The 18,314-nt window shown below is 42.4% G+C and overlaps 2 protein-coding genes across 4 annotated transcripts in view; both read left to right on the forward strand.

The window, feature by feature from the left end:
* Positions 1-2,784: 2,784 nt before the first annotated feature.
* On the forward strand, positions 2,785-6,396 carry si:dkey-187a12.4. The gene is made up of 4 exons (XM_042064864.1): positions 2,785-3,244; positions 3,611-3,831; positions 4,692-4,851; positions 5,071-6,396. Exons 1-4 carry the CDS (start codon positions 2,947-2,949, stop codon positions 5,283-5,285), a joined length of 894 nt encoding a protein of 297 aa, XP_041920798.1. The 5' UTR covers positions 2,785-2,946; the 3' UTR covers positions 5,286-6,396.
* Positions 6,397-7,180: 784 nt separating this feature from the next.
* Positions 7,181-18,314, forward strand: part of rin2a (Ras and Rab interactor 2a) — a 39,452-nt gene continuing 28,318 nt past the window's right edge. Inside the window, exons 1-3 of one of the 3 annotated variants that reach the window (XM_042064861.1) lie at positions 8,219-8,278; positions 9,318-9,592; positions 18,136-18,254. In XM_042064861.1, coding sequence (XP_041920795.1) covers positions 18,192-18,254 — 63 coding nt within the window. In that variant the 5' untranslated portion in view covers positions 8,219-8,278; positions 9,318-9,592; positions 18,136-18,191. Of the gene's footprint in view, positions 7,398-8,218; positions 8,279-9,317; positions 9,593-17,680; positions 17,826-18,135; positions 18,255-18,314 lie in introns of those variants that run through there. The other 2 variants (XM_042064859.1, XM_042064860.1) reach the window with 2 other exon arrangements.

Below are 18,314 nucleotides of genomic sequence, written 5' to 3' on the forward strand. Positions count from 1 at the left end.
GTTTTTAGGGATGTTCTTTATTTGTTTAGAGGTAAAACTGTAGAGAAACACTCTGGAAAGTCAAGGGAAAACAGGGTTCAATAATGAAAATGAAATAAAAATGTCCTGTTGATTGATAATGCAATAATGATTAGCTTTATTATTGTATATCTTCCGTTGAAATGTATTGCTAAAAGCATCACACATTGCTTACCTGCTGTATAGGTTTCAGTCATATTTGTGCTAACAGGGATGCTGCAAACATGGCAGAATTTATGCAGATCACACAAAATGTAAACAATCAGTAAATGCTGTCAATAAAAGATGTGACACATTATACAAAGTAGGCATCAATCCTCTTAATACAAAGACTTTCAAACTCTGCCATTTCTGGCAAACACTTGTGCTATTTACACCAAACCCGAATGCATTTAGTTTTGAAATGTGTTTTGCAGTTGGACCATTTCAGACAGTTTTGACATGCCACTATTCAGTTATGGTTATGGGTATATTGGTTATTGTCCATTACTGCTGCAGTTCACACATCTTTGAAGTATTACCTGCTGCTTTTCTCCTGTATCCACAGTATTAAACTGTTTGGAGTGTGGGTGCACCAAACTCATTGCCCACAACTCTATGTATTGCTTCATCATAATTCCTGCTAGGACTGACATTCATTGAAGTATTCTGTTCTTGAATTGTGCTATCTGACCACAAGTTGTGATATTCGTGGTGCAATGCATCCCATTGTGTACATAAGTATACATACATGATAATGTATTTATGTACATTTTTGTCTTCATCTCTATATCTCTTGATTATATTTTCAGGAGTTTTGATGTTTGGGTCTATGGGTCCTCCGAATTCTCCTTTTTAATTTTTAATCCAATCAACATTCTGTTTTGTCAACTCGCATGAAAATGTTTTAATGTAACAATATATTTATATTGATTATATGATATGTGGGCACTGGATAATTGTGGAATTAGACCTCTTAGATCATTGCATGTTTTATAAGGATAACATTGCTGGATCTTTAATGTAGGTATTTCAGCCAGAGACAGGAATGGTTTACTTTGTGTAAGAAATATATTGAGTTGTTTTGTTTCAGATGTAAATCAGAGTACTTTTTTGCTACTTAAGCATAAATAAACAATGATTTTTGCTGAAGGTAAGGACAAAATAAATCTGCTGCTGTTATCAGTTTATTTGTAAAAGGTTGGTGAATCCTCAATACCATGCATGGGATGTACACCTAATGCAAATCATTCACCAATTTTCAAATTCTGGTGAATAACATTCCTGTTAAACGCTGTTCACACAGAGATTTAAGTCACATGAAATACAGTGGAATGGTCTATTTTATAAATGAATTGGGTTGCACCAAGAGCATGTGGTCTGCTCCAAGGGTTGATAGGGGGCCCGGAAACCAAGGTTACTGTGTTAAATTGCTGTCATTAACCGTGCAGAGTTGAGGTACAGGTGAATTCTGTGATTATGATATGGGCTGGGTCCACATAGGTTAACTTATTCCATACCTAGGCTATGTAATGCCAGAATACCTTGCATTGACCAAACAACATAGCCTACAATGTAACTAGGCCCGCCGCAAGTCTTACAGGGGCCCAGGGACAACAATATCACCGTATTTGCCAGGAGTAAGATAAATCTCTCACCTTGTTCTTGATTAATTCCCTTGGCTGTAGTTGCATCTTCCACTTGAATATCTGTTTTATATGGTCATGAAGTCCCTTTTGCCACCACTATCTATTCTCTCCTCTTATTTGTGCGTATATGATGACAAGCCTTTTTTGTTGTTGTTGTTTGTTTCTACTGGGGTGTAGGGTGTAGCATGACATACCAAACCCCCCTTTTTTCCATTAGGAAGGGGAAGTGAAATTGTTTTCAATCACAATATCAAGGAAAATGAAGATCAAATATATATAATTTATGTGACCTAGAAACGATATTCCAAACCTGTTTTCACAATTTCATTATTACCAATTGATTAAGCCTAGGGCCTACAGCAAATTTATCTAATTGTCATTTACCTCGATTGTCCTACGGCCCGAGGCAGGGACAACTGACCCCTCTCCAGTTGGCAGCTCCAGTTGTACACATTCATAAAATAAGCGATCCACAGCAACACATGGGTCATTCTATAATTTGGGGTACATTTCAAGTGTAGAGAGAAACCAAAAAGTTTTTAATTATTAAACTTTTTTATAGTCATAGAACACACTTCAAAGTTAACATGACAAGTATTTGCTGAGCTTAAACCTGTAAGATTTCAAGTATTTATTTGAAAAAATTATGTAATAACAGAAAAGGTCAACTCTGTTATTCTAGCAAATGTGATGCATTTTTAAATTATGCCTTCCCTAAGATAACTTTTGTCTTTACACAGTCACTGTAGCAACTTTGAATTTGATAAGATTGCTACTTTTTGTCCTGAAAGAAAAAAAAAAACACATTCCACTGGTAAGTTTCCAGCATATATATATATATATATATATATATATATTTTTTTTTTTTAAAGGGTAGCTTTTAGCCTACATATATAATTTTAAAAAATAAATCATGTAGTAAAATAGTTGTAACACATCTTCTGATATACATTTGAAACAAAAAAAAAAACATATTTAGTCATCATTTTAAGAGCAAAATCTTAAATTAACAGAGTTGACACTCTCCTTCTAGGTTAAATTTGATTTGGCGCTTCTTTTAAATAGACGCAAATCGCCTGTGGTTCTGGGAGTTGTAGTTCTAAAAATCACTCCCAATGTTCTGGCAACATTGCTATGACGTTACGGTAACGTGATACGGTGCTCTTGCAAGAGACAGTTAGGTATCCACTTCCGTTTCTATTTGCTGAAGTATAGAATGTGTGGTCTAATGTAAAAGACGATTTCAAAGAGTTCTGACCGATTTCGATCAATGCTGGCTACCTACTGCCTTGCCTAATCAATGGAGCAAAACAACGGCAACGGCCAAAGCTGGTCAATGCAGCAGCGGCGTGTAGAGGGGTTGGTAAACAAACATATGGCAGACATTGCTTTAGAGACACTACAACAGAGGCTGTCTTTGGTGTCTGAAGAAATGAACCATTTGTCAAATGAGCTGACAAGTCGAGACGATAACTCGAAGCGAGCGGTTGATAGCCCGCGACGTTCGGAAATAAATTTCAACGTGGAATCACTGTCCGAGACATATAGCAGCACAGGGGGCGCAGGAGAAAAGTTGTTCCCAGCCACCTCCTCGTCAGGTAGGTAACGTTAGCACTGAGCGTGTTCAGCTACACCCGTTACTTATGGTTGCGCCAAAGTTAACATAGTAGCCAGTATAACTTTCAGAGCAGGCTGATAGCATCGCTTAGGAAATTACTAACGTTACTTTGTAATACAACCATACTGTAATCTAGAAACTTCTTAAAGTTGTATTAGCATGTTGTCGGTCCAGGGTTAGGGACCCTGAAATTTGTCATGCCATCAATGTAAATGTCCTGTCCTGGTTTCTGCTACAAATGAAAACATGATAACAAACAAATAACAGACATGCACACATAAATAAATAGCCTACAGTCTTCATATTGTGTAAAATTGTGAAATTCCATATTGTGTCACGTTTCCAGAAACAGCAGCTCAGAGAAAAATCATAACGCTTTTGATGGAGATAAAGGAAGAGCAGCAAAGACAATGGGCAGTGTTGAAGGAACTTCAAGCCAAAGTGCAAGGTCAAGTGTCTGAGGAAGAAGAGGTGGAATCTCTAGATATAGACCTGCCATTACGGACGATGGAACAGCTGGATGAGACTGAAAGACATTTGGAAGATGCTGCAGCTCAGAAGAGAATGGTAGCCTATTATTTAAGCATGCGAGGCTATCATTTCTGTGATTCCACTTGCACAATATAATTATGCTGTGTGCAGGCCAACAGTATGTTGCCATGTTATATTTTGGAAGAAACACAAGATATGCAATAGATAAAGCCTTAAAATCTTAAATGTGTCATAATATGCTGTTTTTAATGGTCTCCAAGCATTCATTAGTCCAGGTGTAACTTAGCCCATAGACCTCATAGCAGTCGTTTTGACATGAAATAGTAGGACAAGAACAGGTATTACAAATTATGTTAATGAAGTCTCGTTCAATTTAAGGGTAGCAGAATCATAACCTGTATTAAAGCCATTTGTAACACCTAGGCCTGCCATACATTCTATGGCTGCTGTGAAAAGGATCCATAGACCTACAATACATGGCATGTCTGGCTGTAATGGGCTCTATGTACTAGCTTACTTGAAGTCGGTAAACCAGTTTACTGTTCGTTGACATGGCTGTCAACAAGCACCTGAAGATGAGCGCTTTAGTTGTACCAAATGTAAGAAATACAATGTGAGTCTGAATGTCCGTGGGTGGCTCTAAGGAGCACTGCTGTGCCACTGCTTGACTCAAGTCGTTAAAAAAGTGATTTTAGCTTCCAACTTTTCCTTTAAAAACCCAGCCTACGTGCAGTGGCTGCACAAAATAAGGAGTTAAGGATTTTCGGTGACCACACGTTTTGGTACAACTGAAGCACTCCTCTTCAGGTGCTTGTTGACAGTGATGTCAACAAACAGGAAACTGGTTTGGAAACAGGAAAAGGAAACAGGCTGGTAGGAGGTGATGCCAAATCCTGCCTCTTCAGTGAGTGCCTGTCTGTGTTTGCCACCTGCAGGTGGCTCACCTATCGCGGATGGGTGGAGCCACAGTGGATGACGCAGTGCGGAGGCTGATGCAAGCCGTGCTGTCCTTCGCAGTAGGCTCCGAACTGAACTGGGTAGGAAGGGGTCAGAAGCGGAGTTTCAGAAGCACCAGGCTACAGGGCGTACTCTTCCGTAAGTGGTCATATTAAACTTGGAATGGAGTGATATGCACAACTGTGGATAACTATCTCAGAAGAGATAGTGTTTGTTAGAAGATGTCCTGGGTTGTGGAGATGTGTTGATTAAGGAGTATGGCATTGACAAAACACAGGGAGAGAAATGACCGCATTTTTATAATTCTCCTTTTCCTTTTTTGTCATTAGAGTAATTATGTTGTTTCTATATCTGTAGGTGCTTTGAAGAGAACCCCAGTAGGAAGGGAAGCCACACATCACCAGTTTGCGGACGTTGTGAAGAAGTGGTTGAGGTTCGCTCCGTTCCGGCAAGGCGGCACCGGCCGGCGACAAACCAACAAGCCCCCAACAGATTACACGTTCCATACGGACACAGAGGGTGACAGCCACAGCCATGTTAGCCCAGAGGCAAAAGATTTAAAGATATTTTAAGTTTCTTTCAATCTGGTATATCCAGTGTGGTGCTTTCCAACTTGAACATAGAGTTCCTGAAGTACAGGGAACGATGTATGACTGAGTGTTATACCACTGTTGTTGTTCTTGTACGCCATTTACTGTGGCATGTACACGTTACATTATAATTTACAGCTTTTACACAACATAAACTGTTTGTGCAGTGAAGCTCATCTTCACTTGGAGGCTGAGTGTAAGATACAGTAAGTCATTGTATAAAATACATGTAGAATTTTCATATTTAACTGAATGATCTTTGAATTCAACAAACACTTATCCCATATCCACCACTTCATGCACAATAAAACAGCAAATGTATGTGGGAATGGTATTTGAGGTTATTTCTGTCTAGAGACCAGATATTTTAGCTTGTGCCCATCCTTTTCTCAGTGTTTCTTTCAAAGATGGAGTTTGTGTGTAGAACAAGTAAACAAGTAGGCCTATATTTTTAGTATTCAGCCCCCCACCTCACTGCCAGATGCCCAATACAGTAGCCTACTGTCTTGTGTTAGATACATAATTGACCTTTTTCATTTGATGTTATTGGGTGACTATTCTTTTCTCTAAAAGCTTTGTGTTAGAAACAACGCAAACTGTGTTGTCCCTATCTGGACATGTTAAACACAACAGAAGTTGTGTTATTTTCAACACATTCATTTTAAGAGTATAGGCCTATAGACTGGAAGTATTCAAAGTTTCAAGTTTTTAAAACCTTGATGTTGCTGTAAATTTGCCCTCTTTCATGTCTCAAATGGTACTTACGTGTCTGCCAAAAAGATTCCTCATGGACTCAATTTTCTCAGATACTTATTAAGGTGTCATTATTTTGTCGTAACCTCACCTGTTGCCACCTTACCAGTGTAAATATGAGATAAATGTATATTCTAAGTAACCTTTTCAACGGTGTTGAGGTTGCTGCTGTCCCACTGAATGCCAAGCTGTTTAAGAAACAATAAAATAGAATATGTGTTTATATCTTGTTTTTTCTATGACTCAAACAAGATCTCTTTCAGACAATATGCTCAGAATGGTCTGTGAGGTTTCCTTAATGAAATTACCTGTATTCCATAAAATAAATGTAATGTGTAAAGCTGGTGTTTGTTTACTATTGCTACTGTGGCTAAATATTTTGTAATTCACCCACCCTCAAATCCGAGTAATTTACCAGGGAATCGAATCAAATTGTCTATATGACACCAATGGTACCAATACTCAAGCTTTAGAGTAGACCTACAGTGCAGGAAGGGGGGGCTGTTCTGCCAAATGCATGGTCACCACGCATTGTGGGCTATGTTGTCATTATTATTATTATTATTATTTTATACTTTATTGTGTTCATTCAGGTTTCAGTGAGTTCATAAACAATCATGATCATTCATTTGTGAACATATTTTCCATCATTTTTTTCCCCATCCCCTTGTGTGCATTTCACATTGTCATTTAAATGCACACATTTCAATGACAATTGTTGTCATTATTATTGAGAAATGCCAGAGATTTAATCTTTGTGCGATTGGTAGGCCTAAACCTACGCAACATTTTATATGCTCAAGCCTGTAAAAACAATTACAGCTAGCAGAAATGATAAGTTACCCCATTACTACTAGGCCTAGGCCTACGTAAGATCATCAGCACTGGTGAACTGTCTGAATACCCAAACAACAGATGCCATGAGTGCTTTAGGTTTTGGTGAAACAGTTTAGCCTAAAGTAATGTTAACTGTCTAAATTTGACAGTCCCTATGCTACAGAAAACCACCACTAAGATAGCCTAGCCATTGTTGTTTAAAACACTAGATACATTCCAGGATATAGCACGTGACAAGAAAGTTAAAACAGGGTGCTTTTCTTTTTTTGTTTGTTTTTACCGGGAGAGGTCGCATGCGCTGTGGAATTGGAGCAAACGATGGATTGAACTTTCGGGAGCGATGCGAAGCAACCAACACTTCATCCGTGTTTTATTAATGTTACGATATGCGACGACACAAAACAACTTGGACTGATTAGGGTATTTGTAAAAGCCCGATATGCTGTCGTGAATGCTTGAGTGTGTTGCTGGAATTCAAAGCCTGTTGTTGACGCTCCCAACAAGGTAAGTTTTCACGGCGTTGTTGTTTGGAGACCGTCTAAAACGATATAAAAATAACAAACAGGTCATTGAAATTTAGGCGTTTTGTTCCCCGGTTTTTTTATTTTATTTATTTAACCACTAAACATTTCTGCCGTTGTTCAGTTCAGCCGTAGGCTGTAGGCTACGTTTTGTGGGATTATGCTTTGTCCATGACTACGATTAGGTTGGTTAGGTTGGCCATACAATTTGAAGTCGCGGTCTGTGAAAACAAAACGGATAGGGAATGCCTACACTCAGATTTCATAGTCAAATATGTCATAAAATATGTATCGATAATGCTAACCCTAGTGTTATTCAGCACCTGTTGCGTTTATCTAGCTTGTTTTGCCATAATATGTAGGTTTATGTGATTTACCGGCGGCGATCAGTTCTAATGGGAATAAACGCTAAAGTTTGCGCCTCAGGTCATTTTTATTGGGATGGTAATAGCGTTAGTGTTTTCGGACGTAATGACTAGGCTACATCTCACGTTATGTTGTTGATGTGACAGCTGTTTCAATACACGATGTGTTTATTTGAATTATGGCAATTGAAGATGAAGTTGCTTGTTAGACGACCAATTAAATCTCGTCCACCTGCATATTGGCATTTTCCGTTAGAAGTGTTTTGAGTCTGCCTCGGACGAAGAGATTTCTGTCGTTGGATCCACAGGCTATGTCGTAATATGTATATTATTACGTCGTAATATGTAGTTTGTCTTAGCATAGCCTACACTTCAAGTCTCTCTCTCTCTCTTGGATCTCTATTGTCTGCGGTTGAAAACTCTCGGTTTCTGGTTACATATTCCATGCTACGTCAGCGAGGAAAGATGGGTGGAGGCACTTGGCTATGAATGAACACAGGTAGCCTATACACAGGTATACTTGAAACCAATGACTCATAACACCTGTTACAGAAAATGATTTCTATCCTGGCCAGCTGACTCAGGCTCCAACTGGGCTTCATTCCCTTGCCTGCTCAGAGAAGACCTGACCATAACACTATCTGGGTCGAGGCAGAATCAGCTGTGAGCCTACATTTCTGCAGAAATAACTTCATTAGCCTTCGATTTAACCAAACCTTAAAAAAGGCCTAAAGTGTAGGCTATCTACACATCCCCACTAGCTGAGAAAAGTGTTGGTCAACAACATAGACTCTTACATGTGTTTATTATGAGATTATTCTGTGTTTGAGGGGTGAACACATTTTGAATCTTGCATAAAATCTACGTCAGAAGTGAATTCCAGGGCTTTGCAATTACAGACAGATTACACAGGATTGGGTTTTCCACATACTGAGCCCCAAACCCTTGTGGTGTCCATGTTTGATGTGTTAGTCAGTCATCTGCCATTTCCCTGAAGTATCATGAACACATTAATTTTGAAGAGGACTGTCTCAAAAGGCATAGCCAATTTACCATGGCCACCATTATCTGCATTTCTGCAGTTGTCGACTATGTGAGGCTGTTGCCATTGACCTGTTCTTTAAAAATCCATTGTTTAGGTAATTATACAGTAGTGTAATATAGATAGTTGGGGTAATACCTGCCATTAACGGTCTTAAGTTTTTTCTCCCTTTGTTCATGAGCCCACTTGGGTCATACCTGTGCGTTCTGTCACTGGGTCCAGGCCAGGGTCATGATTCCATGGGCTTGTATTCACCCATGCTACCAACTCAAACAATGTAGGCAAACTAGTCCTTGGAGTTCAGTTCAAACCTCACACATGCTTTTGGTTAAGCTACCGGTGGTCCCAGTAATGGTAATGTGTGAGATAATTAGTCTAGTTTTCATCATACACCCTTCACTAAGTCTAAATTGTTGGCCCTATTTTTTAATCTACATTATACAACCAAATATAAACACTTTTTTGTGTCTGTTGTATTGTGTTTATACCTTTCTAGGTACATGTGACTTTACTTTCCACTAAGTAAAAGTTTGCATGTCTACATGAGTCTCTCTGAGTCTCTCTTGAGTTTCCTGCTCACTCTCCTGTGATACCCCACAACTCCGGATGTACAAACACATGCTTTGGTTTTGACTTGGTGCCCAGAGAGGCCCAGAGCCAGCTTTGTGTTCGCATCTCCAGGAGACTCGGTGATGGAGACCCCCAATTAAGTCTGGATCGACTGCCTGGAGGTCAAATATGAGCGGAGAGAGACAATGGCCCTTGAAACAAGTGGGTAGCCTAGTGATTTGTGGTAGACGGTGACTTATGGCCAGACAGTCTGTTCTCAAACACACTGTTCTTGTTTGTGTACATGCAGGCCACACAAAAGTCCTGTCCTGTCCTACCCCTTTTGACTTTAAAGTTTTCTCTTCTCTCTCCATTACTCTTTGAAGATCTCTCTCTCTCTCTCTCTCTCTCTCTGTCTGTCTGTCTCTTTCATTTGCAGCCCCTTCCTGTTCTCTGTGCTCCTACAGGGCCCTGTGGGTTAAGTGCAGTACTCTAATATCAAAAAGTGCCTTTGTCATCATTGTGAGGCAGTAGGAGGGAGGGAGTGAGGGGAAGGAGAGGTGAGGAGGGGGGAGCGTCACCACTTAGTGTCCCAGGAGAGAGGCGGCGGAGCCAGGGAAAACCACTGAGATTAGGTGCAGCAGAGCCAACTCCTTGTTCTCTCACAGAGAGCTGTTTTAGAGCTCTGATGTACAACAGATTTACCAAGGTCCTTCTTTTGATTCTAAACAAGTCTTTTTTGTACAGTATCTTGGTCAAAGTGCAGCATATGAGATTGTTTTGGATATTTTGTTGATGGATGTTGAGCTTGCTGAAAGACTACTTGTAGCTTTACATGCTTCTCTGGCTCTTGCATTCTCACAGTTCAAAAGCTCGCCCAGCTCCCTCGCACATGCTAATGTCACTCAAGAATCCTCAGGGTTCTCGTTCTAGAATAACAACCGGCAATTCATTTTCCAGTTGGGCTTTGGCCCTGGTGGTGAGCTGACAGTATTCTGTTGGAATGACCGTTTTGTTTTTTTGGATGGATGGTGTTAAATATACCAGTGTGTGTGTGTGTGGAGGGGGGTGGTCTACAGAAATAGAAATGTAGGCCATGGTAATTGGGGGGTGGGTGTTTTTTTTTTTTTGGTGTGGTGTGGAGTGATTCGAAAGGGACTGGGTGGGGTATTGTATAGCATGGGGCTGGGTTGGTGGTCGTCCCCTTGGCTGTTGCTGAGGTTTTCATGCTGTGGTGTTCTCTGCTCTCTGCGAGTACCTGCAGGCAAAGAAGATTTAAACTCACTTCCTCTCTATCTGTCTCTCCATAAATATGTATGTGTGTGTGTGTGAGTTGAGCTGTGCATGATATCAGACTGATGAGGAAGTTGCAACTTCAAAGACTCCCACGACTGGCTTCAGAGTTCACACAGCCATCACTTGATCAAAAATGGTCCAGTCTCTCTCTCTCTCTCTGTCTCTCTCTCTCTCTCTCTCTCTCTCTCTCTCTCTCTCTCTCTCTCTCTCTCTCTCTGTCTCTCTGTCTCTGTCTCTCTATGGATGATTATGTGTTGTGTCTGTGTGTGTGTTCCAGGAAGTGGGTGATTTTAAAAATCATCATTGTGTGTGAGTGAAGAACACAGACCTCTTTGTGACAGTGCTTCTGAAATGTTCCCATAACCTCCCCATATCTGATGCTAAGACATGGGGGTCATTGCACTTGACTTGTCCAATCTCCTCTCTGTAGCAGTGAATACTGGAGTTGTCAGTTTGGGGAAGAGAGGGGTGGAGTAGTAACCCACATCCTGCTAGTTCCTGGAGGAGACACACACACACACATCCTTGCCTTCCCAATCTGTTTTGTTTTTTGTCTGTTTTTTTGTCACACACACACACACACACACACACACACATACACTATCCCTCTCTCTCCTCTCTCTCTCGCTTGCTCTTGCTCTCGCTCTCTCACACACACGACACACATTCCACCACTCAGGAAAAAGCAGGGACACACCCTCATCCAGCAGTGGTTTGGAGTGTGGGAGCAGTGACACAGTTAAATCTGGGCCAGCGACAGTGATTTATAATTTGACTGAAAAAAAGGGTCCCAAATGGCTATCTATGTGCCCTGGTTTTTTGGAGTGGGCTAACCAGATGATAGCTGGGCCTGCAGATTTTCCCCGTACTACTTGTGGTGCAACAGCTATTTTGAGCTTGTTTTTTTGCTCACATTCTCATTTTTTTTAATAATCCATCTTGTTGAGGTAATTTATGAACGGCTCCAACCATGGCCCATTTCCCACACTGAGACGAGAGCGTAAATCAGTACCTTGCACCAATATTGTTCATAATATAAGCTGTGAAGGTTAACCTGACATTCATTTATCATTAGAGCTTATGTGTAAATGGGTGTGTGTGCCTCTCTCTCTCTGTGTGTGTGTGTGTGTGTGTGTGTGTGTGTGTGTCCTGTCATTTGAGGCCTGCTTTAAGCAGCCTGTAATTCACTCACTAAGGAAGGGGGAGGTTGGTGTTGTGTTATGGTCCGTGGAGGCCCCAGATTGCCCCCTCTCTCTGGGTTATGGGGGGGCATGAGAGAGGGCTTTGCCCCCATGACCTGGATCTGTTTTTTGGGGGGTGGCCGTGCCACGCCATGGATGTCATAAAGCAGCGGGTGTCTAACGAGAGGGCACAAGCGCTCGCGGGCAGGCGGGTAGACGCTGGCAGATGACTTCCTCAGGCCTTGTGCCTGCAGCGTGTAGGCTTTTAGTGTAGGCCCATGTCTTAGCACTAACCAAACACTTGCCAGCCCACACCCCTCTGTGCCCTCTGGCTGTTCTTGGCACCAAACGTTTCACCAGAGAATGCCTTATATTTGTTCTTGTGTGTGCGTGCGTGTGTGTGCGTGTGTGTGAGAGAGAGAAAGAGAGAGAGAGAGTCTTTCCACTTTGCATTAAGTCACTTTTTTCCAAAGAATGTCTACCTGTAATGTCTTAATGGGTTTACAGGAAATGAAAGCCATGGCTCTGGTACTGTGTGTGTTCTCATCTGTGTATATTTGCAAGAAGGTGCCTGTAAACCCCTTTCTTTGTATTTGTGCAGATTAGTGTGAAAGCGTTTACTTGTGTTAGCCAGTACCTCTCTGTCCAGACATGGGGGCAGTTCATGTTCTGTGTTTTTTCGCTCGATGGTGTGTTAAGCCAACACTATCGACTTCAACGCTCCTAACCCTTGCCTAACCCTAGTGCCTTCCATGCAGCGCTGCCTGGAAGATGACGTTGGGGGCTTACCAAGTAACTGTTTTTTTTCCCTGATGTTTTTTGGTGTCAAATCAAAACTACCGGTAAAACTAAAAACTAAAAAAATCAGATTCAGTTGAATGTGGCAAAATGAATGTAAAAAAAAGTCAGGTTTGAATCTGTCTTGCTGTCTTAACTGCATGGCTGCGTAATCAGAGAGGAATGTGGCCCATGCTCCATGTAGGCATTTTCTGGCTGAGTTTATTAAAGTATAGGGGAGAAATTGTTAGTCCCACTCGTCTGATATAATTGGTCTGTTTTTTTATCTCATAGGGTAACCTGAGCTTTCTCCAGGATACACACTCAGACAAGCAGTAGTTCTCCTGACCTCTCTCTCCATACACAAACCTACGTGGTTGCTACACAAAACGAATTGTCTGTAAAAGAGAAAGAGTTTCTGTTTTTTAACGTGTTATTCATGTGCAGGTTGTTGCGAACTAGGTTTTGACAGTTTTGGTCGAAATGGACTCCTTGTGAAATAAAGTAAAAGTGTACCATTTAATCTCAGTCTTTACATTGATATAGCTGACACTCACTTGGCATAGAATGCTGCCTGTTTGCAAGATCATGAAGATAATTCCAAAGGAGAGACACAGACAGATAGGTGCCTACCTACTGTTCACTATGTATTAATTCAACTTAATACATAGCCTAATAAAAGCAGACATTTACGTCCCACTATCTTGCTCCACTGGTTTCCGTACATGATTTAACTTCATTAAAATAGAATCCCACTTTGAGGAGGGAGAAAGGGTCACAGGGTCACACACACTCATTGGTCCCGGAAATATCCTGTAGGATCCATGGGTAATCTCTTCCTCTGTCATAGCCAAATTTTAGCCAACCCCACTCCAGACAAACCTCTACCAGCTTGGCTTACCAGTATGAACTGTTAAAACCTCCCTCAGAAACACTTATCTGTGTGTAAGAATCATGTGTAGTTTGGTATAAAGAAGCAGTCAGTACAAGACTGTGCTTGTAAAATGTCTTAAGGGCATTGGGGTTCAGCCTAGCTTTCTCAGTCTGAGAGTTCACACTCGAACGTGAATGGTTTCTTTGAAAAGGTGTTGGAACGTGTGTGTGTGTGTGTGTGTGTGTGTGTGTTGCGTGAAATGTCACAACCGCTCGTGCCAACTCTGAGGAATATTTTCCCCATAAGATTAATGAAGGCGAAGCTCTACGTCCAGCTTTGAAGCAGCTCACATTCCATCTCCTCCCCTCTCTCTCTCCTGCTCTCTCCACAGTGTGGCCAGTTAGCACATTAATAACCCACTGTGTGGCCAACGCCAGAATTTTTACTCACTGATGTAGTTTCTTTCGAGGAAAGAGTGGCTCAGACTGTACTAACGCGTACTGACAGATGACTGGAGAGCATATAGGCTAGGCTATGTGTGAACATAAGACATATGCTCAACTGCTGACACACACACACACATATTATACGAACTTGGTCTTTTTCAGTCTTTGTCTCTCAAGCCAAAGTCATGCACAAAAACACAAACGCATGGTGGAGAAGCAGGGCCTAGAGTCACTCTTTGTGTGTGAATGTTTGGCCTTGGATTCTCCCACCCTCCCAATGAAATGTAGTTCATTATGGCCCATGTCTCTTTTTAGTGTTTTAGAGCTTTGTCAACCATAACCTCTGTCAGGTAAGGGAACTTTCCTCACCCCAGCCAACAAGGGGCATCTCTTCATGTGCTACAGAACACATTTAGTCATATTGGATGTGTAGATATCTAGTTTTGTGTGTGTGTGTGTGTGTGTGTTTGTGTGTTTGTCCTTGTTTCCTGTCTCCCTTTTAGAAAGGGAACACAGTGACTCTGAAAACACTTGAAGTGAGTCTCACCAACTAAGGACTCGTGGCACAAGCCTTGATCTTCACTAATGTGCTTCCTGTGCGGGACTGACTGCCAGCGTTCCTCATGCACCGGCCCAGCCTCCCGGTAGTTCCACTGCACCTGTGTGAAGCCAGGGGCTGTGTGTGTGTGTGTGTGTGTGTGTGTGTGTGTGTGTGTGTGTGTGTGTGTGTGTGTGTGTGTGTGTGTGTGTGTGTGTGTGTGTGTGTGTGGAGGAGGAGACAGAGGCACTTTGTCCTGTGCAGCTCAGATGTGTCTTTGTGTGGGTGCAGGCGGCACAGCTGAGTCTTTCAGGTCCTCATCTATCCTCCCCAACTTCCTTTTTGCTGGCGCAGTGTTAGATCATGGGCAACGCCAAACTCAGTAAGCCACAAACTCTGAATCTGTTGCAACAAACACGATATGTCTTTGATTAGATGGAAACAGGACGTGACGAAGGAGGAGGAGAGGTCACTAGTGATTTGTTTTATGCTCTGAGCATAGTTTTGGTCTTGCGTAGTGAGCTTTGGTGTTTTAGTCTGTGTTGTTTACACAAGAGCTGCAATTATATATTTATTTCTTCCATGCACACTCTACCTGCTAGTAACTGCACTCTTCAGTGGCCAGTTAATGACTTTCCCAGTGTCATGAGTCAGGGGAGTGATGTTTTCTTTTTCTTTGTCTGTTTTTCTGAGCACATGTCAAATTAGCAATCCGCTTCAAACCAAAATAAACCAAAGCACATGCGGCCTGATTTGAACTGCCCAGATGATGGATGTCCAAGGTGATTTAGTAACAACAACTCCTTGAGAGAGAGAGGGAGGGAGAGGGAAAGATACATGGAATTATTTGTGGACACTGTTTTCCAGGAAATGCCTCTACTAAAGCCAGGGTCACTATGTGTGTTTTCATCTATGGCTTCTCTTTCTCTCTTCCACTCCCTATCTCTCTATCATGTTCTCTCTCTACCTCCATCACTCTCACTTGCTCCATAGCTGTTGCCTAATAATGCCGTGCACCAGTGAAATGTAATCCTCTTGTTTTTGCTGATGGATTCTTCTGAGCTCAGCTGCCAGAGGGGGCCTCCACACTGCACATGGCTCCGTTCAGCCGGGGAGCGGTGACGTCTCGCACTGGGGATTGGGGGGGGGGGGGGGGTCAGTCACAGTGGAAAGAAAGAGCGAGGAATGATAGATAGATAGATAGATAGATAGATAGATAGATACTTTATTGATCCTCAAGGGGAAATTCAAGGGTCTCAGTAGCATACAGACATAACACACAACATGCACTTACAGCAGAAATGGTAAACATAAGTATAAGTATAAACCTATAACTAAACTCCACTGTACAATAAAGACAGTAGAAGATAAGACAGTTAAGAAAACTAACAAAACTAAATACTAAATACACTATATAAGTTAAATTAAGAAAGTCCAATGTGCTTGAGGGTGATCAAGCATAAGACGCTTGTAGTGACAGGGCCGGGACTGGTCAGGTGCTAAAGGGAGTGGAGACAAAGACAAAGAAAGGACATAGAACTGAGTCTGACAGAGAGAGAAAGAGAGGAAGAGAGAGAGAGAGAGAGAGAGAGAGAGAGAGAGAGAGAGAGAGAGAGAGAGGCAAGACGACTGAAATAGGAGAGAGGAGCAGAAGAGAGCAGGCATATTAGATTGAAACGAAAATATGGCTGAAGGGACAAAACCCGGGATTCTGAAGCTTTGATGTGTGAGGCGGGCCGTATGGGGGCCTGCACACACAGATGTTTCCTCACCCAACACACACACCACACACACACACCACACGCACACACACACACAACCACACACATATATTCACACGGCCTCCACACACACACATACTCACCCCACCAGTGGGACAGCTTTAATTTCACACCCAAAAACAGCCCGCCATGTGCAGGCTCGGCCAAATAGCACCACCCCTGTGGCTAGATACCCCACGGCTCACGTCCACCACATATGCACACGGCTGTTCCCTGTGACATACACACACTGTGTGCGAATAGGGTGGTGAGCCAGAGAGACAGTGGCGGCGGCGGCGGCAGCGGCAGTGACACCTTTGAAGGGTTCGGGGGATTGTTGTGCGTGTCCCAGACAGCTGGGCCAGATCAAAGCAGAGCCGGGCTTGGGATGTAGAGCATCTGGAAGTGGGTCAGACCTGGCTGGTGCTGCAAATGAGCAAATGCTTTGTGTGTGTGTGTGTGTGTGTGTTTTAGTTTCCAGAATGCAGTTGACATAAATAAAACAAGTGAAGAAAACAGAGCTGGGAAATTGTCTGTGTGCTGTATTCTCTTGAAATGGGGCAGTAGACTGTGTGGGTGCATGTGTGTGTGTGTGTGTGTGTGTGTGTGTGTGTGTGTGTCTGTATATGTGTCTGTGTTTGTGTGTGTGTGTGTGTGTGTTGGAGTGGGATATTTAAAGGTCTGACAGTTCTACACACTCATCCATTTTTTGTCAAGCAGACAGATTACAAGACATAACAATACAGCATTGATCCAAACAAACTATTTATCAATTCAACTGAAATTGTTTATCAAGACCTAGTATTTTCCGCTGCTGATTGCAGTTCAGCCTTTCAAAGTGTTTCAGGAAGGAAAGCCCCTTAATGGTCTAATGGTTATGCACTGCACTGAGGGTCTGGCCTCAAATGCACTCTTGGCCGTTTCCGTCCACTAAACTCAAGCAGACAGACTAACTGGAAATTATGTCTTACATCATTATAACACCTTATAAACTATAACAGTGTGTGTGCGTGTGTATGTGTGTGCGTGTGTGTGTGTGTCTGTGTGTGTGCAGCACACTGTGGTAAGAGCTGTGTTAAGACATGGTGAAAAATGTAACCTGTTGAAGCTACAAATAAACTCTTGACATGCTGCACATCCCTCCTCCTGAAGGAGATATAGGTGAAAGAACTGGCCTTGGTGCAGGACTTGTAACTTCAGAGAGAGAGAGAGCACATTATGTTTGCACTGCGCTGCAGGGAAGTACACTCTGATCATGAATGTACTTCATCTCAGTCCTAGAAAGACACATGCTGTGGCTTCATGCCAAGTCTCGAGCTCTGTGCCTCTTTCTTTCCTTTTCCATTTGCAGTGTTACGTCTTATGGTCATGTTGGAAATATAAGAATACAGGGCTGGTAGAATCAGTGTTATAACTGTAGTCAAACAGAAACAGAAACAGCAGGACATGGGGCTTGTGGAGAAGAAAGAAAGGCAATTCTTGGATACTGGAACCAAACATGGGAGGTGTTTCATGGGAAGGCAGATTTGAGAGTGGAGAAAACTTTTTCCCCCCCATTCTGAAGGAAATGAGACAGCATAAAAGTAATGACTTGTTTTCTTTAATGGAGTGATTGGCGAAGTTGCTGAGAGGGCATTTTTAGGACTACAGTTCACTTTGAGGTAGTTAAATAAGACAGAAGGAGGAGAGAGAGAGAGAGAGATTAAAAAGCTCTTGTTTGAGTTTTGGGCTCTGGTTCCTGGTCCAGTCGTGGTGGAATGCTGATGGAATTTCCTCCACCAGACCCTGTCTGACTCTGTTGTCTGTCTGTGTGTGTGTGTGTGTGTGTGTGTGTGTGTGTGTGTGTGTGTGTGTGTGTGTGTGTGTGTGTGTGCGTGTGTGTGTGATTCACAGTGGCCCAGCAGACGCAGACGTGTGCAGTCGCAGACGAGTGAGGAGGACCCCGCAGTATGTCTGCCAGCACACTGCCCTGCCAGCCCTGTCAGATGGACAGGAGTGGCAGCTTCTTCAAGGTAAGAGAATAATCTCACTGTGTTCCAACACTCTCACTGTGTGTGTGTGTGTGTGTGTGT

Source organism: Alosa sapidissima, chromosome 16, assembly GCF_018492685.1.
Source record: "Alosa sapidissima isolate fAloSap1 chromosome 16, fAloSap1.pri, whole genome shotgun sequence".
NCBI lineage: Eukaryota > Metazoa > Chordata > Actinopteri > Clupeiformes > Clupeidae > Alosa > Alosa sapidissima.